The sequence below is a fragment of the Cajanus cajan genome, chromosome 10, assembly GCF_000230855.2.
Source record: "Cajanus cajan strain Asha chromosome 10, NIPB_CcT2T_4, whole genome shotgun sequence".
Classification (NCBI taxonomy): Eukaryota; Viridiplantae; Streptophyta; class Magnoliopsida; order Fabales; family Fabaceae; genus Cajanus; species Cajanus cajan.
In genome coordinates, this window is record NC_138526.1 from 12,316,276 (window position 1) to 12,327,531 (window position 11,256).

The window sequence follows — 11,256 nt, forward strand, 5'->3', positions numbered from 1 at the left end:
ATCAAGCGGTTTATACCTCGTTAAGAATTGTGTTAAGTTTTTGTCATGATTTGGCTAAGAGTTTTTAAATAAATTTTGTGAACCCTTTTACAATATGTTAAAGTTTAAGTATTATATAATGTTTTTAATTATAATTATTTTCAATTACAACAATATTTAGTCATTATGCTTTGAGGTATAAGGGTATCACAAATTTGATGCCCAAAGTCCAAATCCCAAAGATCTTTTACAACACCTTTTCTCCATACAATTCAATATTAATGCCTCAAAACCAAGGTTTATGCATATGAAGCATGTTACATGTCAAAATGTTTCACACAATTCTCAATAATGTATTATTGTTCATTAACTAACGTCTCATGCTTCAAGTCTCATACGGATTACTCTAAACACGTATTGTATCGGTATTTATTATCCTTCTCCAAAAAAAACACAATTAAAACGTAAATCTTTGATCATGAATCACACAAAAATACCCGATTTAACATCTATGAATCATAATCACGAAAAATAAAGAAAAAAAAATTAAACCAAATCATGGTTTCTAAGAAATTAATAACACAATAAACACAAACATATTATAAGCACTCATTTAGCATGTTCATAACCCCTCTAATTTGTCTCATGTTTCAAGTCTCGATGCTCAGTCTCATATGGATGACTCTAAACACAACTTATTTCACTAGTGAAAACCTTTTTCCCACAAAACATCATTTAAAACATAAACTTTAGGTCATAAATCACTCAAAAGTACCCAATTTAACATCCATAAATCACAATCAAGCAAAAAAGGGAAGACCACAAATTAAACCAAATCATCACATCTAAAAAATTAATGACACAATTAGCACAAAAGCATAACCACTCCTTTGACATGTTTGCAATCCCTCTAGTTGTGACATCCTTACTATCCCAACACATATATTATAATAATGTAAATAAACTAAGGAAATAAATTTTTTAACATTGGTAAAAGCGTTCACATAAAAGCCTTCATAAATGTTCTTCAATATCCAAAATAATTGAAAATAAAAATTGGAAAATAAAACATAAGAATTTACAAATTGTTTTTAAAATAATAAGTACAATATCAGAGCACACCCACAATCCTATGTTGGCAATCTAGATGCAACTCAAAGCCGAATCTTCCTCACCTAAAATATCCACAAATTGTACGGTGAGAAAAGAAAACATCTATATGTAAAGCACACAAGGAAACTCCACAACATAATCTCATCATAACTCATTACTTAATGAAATATTCACAACCATTTCTATATATACTAATTCTATCAATCATGCATCATCTTCACATCACAATTCACAATCACATCAATCCATCACATCATATAATATGTACTAAGTTAATCTCACGCCACCCCTGTAGCATCGCATGCCCAAGGTCATGCCACACCAACATAAATACTAATTACCACACATAAATCTTGCAATTAACATTATGCCAAGGTCACGCCACCCCTATAACATCTCTTGCCCAAGGTCATGCCATCCCCGACATAAGTGTGAGGAATCATAATCACATTTCATTAATAATCATCACAAATCTGATAGAAAAGAATGGCACAATCCAAGAGGGGGGTGAATTGGATTCAATGACCCTTTAAAAAATTTATCAGAGTATTTTGGATCTTAATTTCAATCAAAACTTTTCTATGACAGAATTTCCAAATGAAGCTCTTCTAAAGACTTGTTACAAAAATATGAATGCAATATGCTCACTTGATTACAACATAATGAGGTTCAACAATAATGTTCAATTACAGATTTAAACCATCAAGATTCACATACACTTGTTAATCAAGTTTTATCTTCTTTAATATTCAATTAAGCAATTACTCAAAGTAAGAGATAAGGTAGAAGAAGATTGCACAAGTCTTTTATACTGGTTCAGCCACTCCACATGTGACCTACATCCAGTCCTTAATCAACACCTGATTAAGATTTGTTCCACTATCTTTAATCAAGAAGGTTTACAAGCAAACACACATGCATATACTTCTATACTAAAGATAACCACTTTCTTGACCCCAAGAAAGCACCCCTTGTAGAACCCACTACAAGAAACCTTATTACTTGAGAAACCCTTCTCAAGATTTTCCACAAAGATTCACAAAGAATAAAAGGAACGAATTCACCTGGAATTCTTGAACAAATCTTTATCTTCCCTTTTCAAGAATATGATGATGATGATCTTCTATCAAAGCTTTTCACAAACGTTTTCACTCTTGGATTTCACAAAGAAAACTCTCCAAGATGTCACAAAGACTCACAAAAACGTTTTTCACAAATTGTTTATTAGTTCTAACTCATGTCTGAAGTTTCTCAAAGTTCAAACTATTTATAAAAGTTTCAGACATAGATAATCGATTATTTTAAAGAATAATCGATTATTTTGTTCTTCAGATTTTCTGGAAATCAACCAAGAACAATATAATCGATTATTTAGCTAGATAATCGATTATTCCAGAGAGTTGTTCCTGGGATAATAATCGATTATTACAGCAAGGCATTCCACTTAGCCTATTTGCTGAAATAATCGATCATATTTAACAATAATCGATTATTTTGAGTTAGTTCTTAAAACTTCATTTTAAGACTCAAAATAACTTTCCAATGTTTTTAACTCATCATCATATACTCTCTACTTGGTTTAGATAAGATTTGATTATGCACAAAGCATACTAAGCACACAAAATATAGAAACACATTCACAACAATTTATATCCTAAGTTCTATTACATAGCTCCAACTCATAGCATTTTCTTGACTCTTCTTTGACTTTGTTTTTGTGCTCCAAGTTGTTGTTCTCATGTTGTGATCATCAAAACTCTTTAAGCTCTCCTAAGCTCAACAAAATCTTGCAATTAACACTATGCCAAGGTTAGGCCACCCCTGTAGCATCTCTTTTCCAAGGTCGTGCCACCCCTGACATAAGTGTTAATTACCTCACACATCCCGCACTATGCCAAGGTCACGCCACCCCTGTAGCATCTCTTGTCCAAGGTCGTGCCACCCTTGACATAAGTGTGAGGAACCACAATCACATTTCATTCACATTCAACACACATCTCATTTCAAGCCAACATACTCACATCATAATTAATTGAACAATTAAGCCATAACATAAGCATATCCCAAGGAATCCAATTACCATCTAGATCATCAATTTTACCAAATAATGTAACAACATTTATAAGTCAAGATAAAACCTGATTGAACCACCAATTTAATAGGATCTGGAACGGCCCGTTCTAAACTCAATCATCATGTGGAAAATTCACTTCCAGAACGACCCGTTCTTAAACCAGAACGACCCGTTCTGGGATTACATACATAAGAACCTAACTTGATTTAGGGATAATTCCACTACCCATATTCCTTATATATGCACTTGAGAGATAATTTTTCCATTCTCCCTCTTACCTCGGATGCTGATGTTTTGACTTTTCACATGATAAAGAAAATGAGCTAAATGATCAAGTTGTGTCATGTTGTAATAGTATTGTTTTATATTTGGTAAGTCTTGGTTTTGGTGTCAGGGATAATTCTCGAATGAGATAAGCTATAATCTCCCTAACCGTTAAAACATTTAAAGAGGACTTAAAAGAGTTTTTTAAAAGCTTAAGATCAACCAAGTCGAAAAAACAATTGTGTAAATCATTTTAAAAGTTTAGCAAGGCTAATTTAATTAATTATAGAATAAAGTAATTGATTACAATGACATTTGATTTTTCCATGGTGCATGAAATGTTCTAAAGTAACCGATTACACAAAATTTCTAAAAAGCCAAAACACTTTATGTAACCAATTATGCCACGAGGTAATTGATTACATAAGAAGTGAAGTTTAGTTGTTGAGTTATAAAGTTGTGCTCAATCGTATCCACTTATATGATGCATCAAGTTTTCTATAAATTGGCCTTGTTGCTAATGTAATTGATTATATGATTTCATAGTCGATACATGAGGAATAAAAAGAAAATTTCAAAAACAAAGAGCTTTCTTTTAGTCGATTACATGATGATATAACAAATTACAAATAGTTCACTTTTGTTTTGGCTAACAACAAAGTAATTGATTACATGGTCAAAGTAACTTATTACATCATCACAAATACTTTTCAATATAAACTTAACATAATTAACATTTTAATAGGTTCAAAAGAGTTCCAAATTTCTAAGTGAGTCTTTTTTAGAAAGAAATAGATGTTTTTCAAGAAAGAAAAGAGATAAACAAAATGAGAGCAAATACTTCACGAAAAATAGAAAAAATTTCAAGAATCTTTTTAAAGTTTTATCAATCAAGAAAATAAATCAAGATTGACGAAAAAAAAGTTAAAGCTCACAGGTTTATTCATTTGAATATTTTGTAATTATTTTTTTTGTGTAGTTTCCAATTGGAAAGTGTGTCTTAAGATAGTACTTCTCGAGCTTATTACAAGTTGTTACTTCTAATATATTATAACAACCTAGACATTGAAATCAAAGGAATTCAAAAAAAATTACAAGTGTGAGATTGTACAATTGAATATTACTTAAGGGAATTAATTTATATTAACTAAACAAACAAAATGCATCTACTTTTCAATTGTTAATCACTTAAGAACTTTATAATTAAGCGTGTTTGGGTTTGAGCAATTTAGAGATGGATGAGTTTAGTGTATGAGTGAGGACAAAATATGTTAAAAAGTATTAATTGTATTGGTTTGTAGAAACAATCAATAATAATAAAGACGGTCAAACATCTAAAAAAAAGCTATCCAAAGAGGATTCTGGCCAGTGAAAGATTTTTACTAATGAAGAGTTTTGTTAAGTATTACTCTGTGAAATGTTATGGACTGGAACCCTTAAGACATCGAATCTGAGGAATGATATATATATATATATATATATATATATATATATATATCAAATTTCTTGAGCTCTAATATATCATGTCATAAAATATTAAAACCATACATTTATTTTTCTTTATAAATATTAAACATCATGATTTATATAAAAAGTAAAAGCTTGTAAGTTTATCTAAATACAAATTTATGTGGTATTTAGAGATTTAATTAAAAAAAATTAAATAAAGGCTAAAAACCTAATTTAGTCCCTTACTATAATTGTTTGTTTCAATTTAGTCTCATTTTAATTTTTGGTTTCAATTTGGTCTCTAATAAATTAAATTGTTGCATTGTCGGACTTCCGTCCAAATTTGTTTAACGTTGTTTGGGCATTTTCCACGTGGAAAAAAATTAAAATGTCATAATTTTATTTAATGGAGATGTGGATTTCCAACATGGAAGAAGGGATTTTGTTTCCCAAAATCGTGAGAGAGAAAAGATAAGAGAGAAGAGAGAACTCTGATCCATTAGTTCACAGGAGATAAAGTTGTTCTTAGGTATTTGAAGAAGAAGAAGGGGCATGCATTGGTGATTGATTTGAAGAAGAAGAAGCCACGTTTGTGTGTTGTTCTAATCGGGTAAGTATTTACTTTAGGGTTTTTGTTTTTTTTTTCGTTTCACATTTGATTAAAGGGTCTTTTTGGGGTGAATTTAGGGCTACGGGTAAGAGTGAGCCTGGGGTATGAGTTGCGTTTTGATGTTTATTGGATAGATTTTATTGCTTTCAGGTATTGGAGCAAGTCAAGGTTCAAGCCAAATCCTAAATGTGATGTTTTGGTTAACATCATGAGTGAGACTTTTAACTCGGTCATTGTTGATGCTAGAGAAAAACCTATTGTTACCATGTTAGAAGACATCCGATTGTACTTGATGAATAGATGGGCTAAAAATAGGAAAAACATCACATTTCATCAAGGAGATATTGTTCCTAAAATACTTAAGAAGATTGAAAAGGAAAGTAATTTCAGCAAATGGTGGATACCAAGGTATATTTCACATGGTTTGAATTGTTTAAATTAACCCATTATTGGTTTATAATGAGTTAACATATTATTTTCAGTTGGGCTGGAGAGCAAGTTTTTGACGTCAGAAATGTCAACTTGATAGGAGATAAATATACTATCAACTTGCAACTGCAGGAATGCAGCTGTAGAAAATGGATGTTGACTGGGTTGCCCTGCTGCCATGCTATATCATGTATGAGGTATATGAATTTGGATCCAAAGGATTTTGTGCCAGAATATTACAAGAGGGCAACATATGAAGTTGTATATCAATCAATGATATATCTAGTAAATGGCCAGCAACTCTGGACCAAGACATGGTGCCCTAATGTTCTTCCACTGCCATGTAAGAAAATTCCAGGATGCCCTAAGAAAAGAAGAAATTTGGAGCCATAGGAAGTGAAGAAGGATGACACTCAATTGAGAAGGAGGGGATGTAGGTGAAAGTGTAGTAGGTTCAAGAGTTTTGGCCATAACAAATCAACCTGTAAGGAAAACCCAAGTGATACACCAATACCAAATGAAACACATCAACCCACCCAACCATCTGAGCCCACCCAGCCATGTCAACCCACACAACCATCTGAGCCCACCCAACCCTTTGAACTTATCAGGGAGAAGTTGAAGCCTAGGAAAGCACGACCACACTAGAAACCATGACAAAGTTGAAGATTGTTGTTTGTTGCTTTTAGGGTTTATAGACAATATTTTGTGTTTAAACTGTATTGGTGATTTATGATGTAGCAGACTTTTGAGATAATGTTTTGCATGACAATATTAACTTCTAATGATATGACAATATTTAATGTAGGAGACTATTATTATTGTGATTTACAATAGTTGACTACTTATATTTCAACAAATGATATACGCTATTTTTATGATCATTGTTTGATTTATATATTTTTTACAAATGCAAGAATAAGAGAATCGTAAATAATATGACAAAGTGTGGTAAATGACACTATTAACTAACTGTGGTAAGTGACACTATTAACTAAGTGTGGTAAATGACACTATTAACTAACTATGGTAAGTGACACTATTAACTAAGTGTGGTAAATGACACTATTAACTAAGTCCAAGTCGTTAGTAAAGAAACATCTTAAGTCCAACCCGTGAGAATCACAAACATCTTAAGTCCAACCCGTGAGAATCACGGCCGTGATTTACAATCACGCCCGTGATTCCCTTTGTTATTAGTCAGATTAACAAACATCTTAAGTCCAACCCGTGATTCCCTTTGTTATTAGTATGAATAAAAAACATCTTAAGTCCAACTCTTTAGAATCACGGTCGTGATTTACAATCATGCCCGTGATTCCCTCTACTATCAGTCAGGAAAAAAAAACACCATCAGTACAAGAATCACGGTCGTGCTTCACAATCACGCCCGTGATTGACACGGCGTCAGTGACATTAAAACCATGATACGAATCACCGCGACAATCACGGGTGTGAATCTCACCCACGCTTGTGATTCGTCCCAGCCACCCAAAACCCTAGCTTCCTCTTATAAATACCCATGCCCGTGATTCGTCCCAGCCACCCAAAACCCTAGCTTCCTCCTAAACTAATTTGTCAACAACAAGAAGAAGAACAAGAACAACAACAAGACGAAGAACAAGAAGAAAAACAAGAAGAGGAAGTGGGGGCGATAATAAGAACCTTCAGATGAGAATAATGAAAAGATACCCATCCACAAAAACATAAAGAAGAAGAAAAGAAAAAGGCATCCAAGTACGCATCCAAGTGGCGTCCACATACGCATGCAAGTGGTGTCCACGTACGCATCCAAGTGACGTCCACGTCGCCAAGAGTTAACCCCGTTAAACAAATTTAGACGGAAGTCCGACATTGCAATAATTTAATTTATTAGGGACCAAATTGAGACAAAAAATTAAAATGGGACTAAATTGAAACAAACAATTATAATAAGGGACCAAATGTTAAACATGTTGACTTATATAAAAAGTAAAAGCTTATAAGTTTATCCAAAGACAAATTTGTGTGGTATTTAGAGATTTAATTAAAAAAATTAAATAAATTAGATTAAACCTTAAAAATATGATTAAAAAAGTATCATGAGTGTAATATTAGACCTTATAATTATGCTTATATCACATAAACAATTAAAATTTGATGAATTAAAAATATATTTAAACATGAAATATATGTTTAGCAGATGTTCTAATTAGGCTGCAAGAAGTCGGTGACCAAGGGACGACCGTTATTTACAGTGGTATGGTGGTCTCTCTTAACACAACACTTTCTACATTAGTTATTTAACAACTAATATATAAAGAGTTAATCACTTATACACTGTCAGTGTAAAGTTTTTTTACACTAGCAACCAATTATATCTTTTAATTGTGTCATGTCACTATAAACACATTTACTTTTAATAGTGACATGGCACAATTAAAAAATATAATTAGTTTTCAGTGTAAAAAAACTTTACAATAATAGTGTATAGGTAATTATCTCATATATAAATGTCAAACTTTTTACATCTGTTTAATCTACTCCGAATCAACAACTGATGTAGAAAGAAAGCAACAAATAACTTACGTAAAAATATAAACTTATGTAGTGCTTTCCATAAATTGTTATCAAGTGTGATTCACACAATATAACATCAAATTTTACCGTACTATTTTATTATTATTTATATCATATTCTCTTATCTTATCGTATCCTATCATAAATCCCCAAACATAAATTATACAAATAAATTTAAATATTCCTCTACAATATTTAAATATTTGATGTAGGAGATCATGAAATCGTGTATATATATATATATATATATATATATATATATATATATATATATATATATAGATGAGGATTATAATAACACCGATATAATTTTTATTAAGTATTACACTGTTCAATAACTTTATATGAATTATGAATTTTGTAAATTCAATCGTTAGGAAGAAAAGGAAAATGGGTTGGGTTGAACCAATCCAATGGATTATTTTTAAGAAAGGTTAAATAAAGTTAATCTTATCTGCCTCATCACTATAACAAATGGACTTTTAGTAGCATTTAATATAATGTTTAGCGGCAATTATTCTGCATGGTGGTAAAAACTCTTATAATAGTTGAGAAAAATGTACAAATTTTGTTAAAATTGAACAATAACTTGAAGGTAATCAAAGTGTTCATATTTTAGTATATTCTGAAATAAATATATTACGTCAATTTTATTTTATAAGAATGAAGTATCTAATCATCTTGGATTAATATAAAATTTTGTATATGTGATCTCAGAGTAAAGAACTTCCAATCTAACATTTAGATTTACAAAATTCACATTTATTATAAAGTTATTGAACGGTGTAATACTTAATATTAAAGTGATATGAACAGTTGGATTTACAAAATTCACAATTAATATAAAGTTATTGAATGGTGTAATACTTAATAAAAGTTACACCGATGTAATTATATAACCCCTATATATATATATATATATATATATATATATATATATATATATATATATATATATATATATATATATATATGGACTATAAATTTAATGTAATCTCGTCTCAATGTACTAAATCACCGAATTGTGTGTATAAAAAACCATCAAATTGCTACAAAATTTTTGAATGACATACTTGTAACGAGAGTTGGAAAAATAATAATTGTTTAATTGCAAGTTAGCAAGGTAGGATCTTTTGGAATGTAGATTAAGAGCGTTAAATGATAACTTTTATGACAATTTAGAGGTTATATAGTGAAAGAAGTTAGAATATATAATATATGTATCGGAAGTTAGGTTTAAATTTTATTGATATTATTATAATTTTTACAAAAAAATAAAATAAATATATATATATATAGTAATTTCGTTGATGCTTGATCATTGTGTTATGAATATGGTTTTGAAAATCGAATCGAATTGATTGGTCAAATTTATTTGACTAGAGTTCAGTACTTAACAAGTTTGGTTGGCCCAACATTTTTTATGTAATGAACTGGTTAACTGATTTTAGTTCAATTGAAAAAATATTGTTAAAATTTAATTTTTTAATAATAATATATATTTTAAAAATTATAAATTAGAATAACATATTTTTAATATTTATTTTATAAATATAATTTAATCATTTATATTAATCTAATTTATAATATCTTTATTTTTTTATAATTTATATTAGGCTTAAATATAATTTTTATCATTGTAATTTAAAAAAAATTTCAATTTTTTGTCCCTATAAAAAGAAATTTGAAAATCATCCGTATAAAATCCAAATGTTTCATTTTTCCTTCCTGTGGTCAAGTTTTGTTACAAAAATGTTAACTTAATGACACCATCACATGTCACATTAGCAACAGATAATGTCATCATGTATTAAGTCAACATATCATTAGTGTCATGTTGTCATGATGCCACATCATCATGTTGCCATGTCAAATTATATGACACCTTAGTAATAATCTCACTTCAACAACACATTGGAGAGACTAGAGATATCAAAAACATTCATATGAATATTTGTAGATAAATTTTGTTATGGGTAAAAAATAGATATTGTAAATGGTATCCAAGAGTAACAAATATAGATGTTTTCTATACTTATATGTTAATGGACCGGATGTTGTGACACCTTTTTACCCAGCATGTCATAACACATAAATAATAAAATTGAATAACATAATTCTTTATAAATAAAATCAAATTTGTTCAGGTAGAATGCATCACATTCTTAACTTAAGAAAATAATATAATCAACTAAAATTACAAGGAAATAAAATTAATGTCTTCTAAAATAATTCAAGAGAACAACATCCTAAATAAGTCCTAACTACACCTTGAAGTCACATGTGCTATTAAAATAATCCAACATGAAGCCTAAGTCTTATCACTAACATCTTTAGCATCATATTGATCATCACTTGTAGAATCAATACAAGAGCAATGTAACACTCTGTTTTTCAAAATAAAAAATAAAAAAATAATAATAATAATATTATTATTATTATTAGTATATAGTATTAGGTCAAAATTATTTTATTATTATAAGAAAATATTATTTTGTATGTTTTAAATAATTATTTTGTACGTATTAAATAAGTATTTTTATTAGCATTTCAAATAATTATTTATGTGTTTTAAAGGATAATTTAGGAGTCGATTAATTATATATTTTATTATAAAATCTAAAAGGTTGATTTTATATATAGGATATTTTGATATTGAAACTATATTATTATATTTTGGGTCAGAAATATGTTATTATTATTATTGGATAAAAATTATTTCATATTATATATTTATTTAATTATTTTGGGAAAAAGAGAAACAGATCGGGAAGAGAAG

The 11,256-nt window shown here is 29.5% G+C and overlaps 1 protein-coding gene across 1 annotated transcript; it reads left to right on the forward strand.

Annotated features, from left to right (window-relative positions):
• Positions 1–5,306: 5,306 nt before the first annotated feature.
• Positions 5,307–6,311, forward strand: LOC145952311 (uncharacterized). The gene is made up of 4 exons (XM_083064651.1): positions 5,307–5,323; positions 5,409–5,489; positions 5,640–5,897; positions 5,972–6,311. Exons 1-4 carry the CDS (start codon positions 5,307–5,309, stop codon positions 6,309–6,311), a joined length of 696 nt encoding a protein of 231 aa, XP_082920777.1.
• The last annotated feature ends 4,945 nt before the right edge of the window (positions 6,312–11,256 follow it).

Bases quoted from the DNA above. Each gene is read 5' to 3' on its own strand.
- LOC145952311 (XM_083064651.1), top strand. The intron at 5,490-5,639 runs GTAAGTATTTAC...TATTGCTTTCAG, and splicing joins TTGTGTGTTGTTCTAATCGG to GTATTGGAGCAAGTCAAGGT. The intron at 5,898-5,971 runs GTATATTTCACA...TATTATTTTCAG, and splicing joins AGCAAATGGTGGATACCAAG to TTGGGCTGGAGAGCAAGTTT.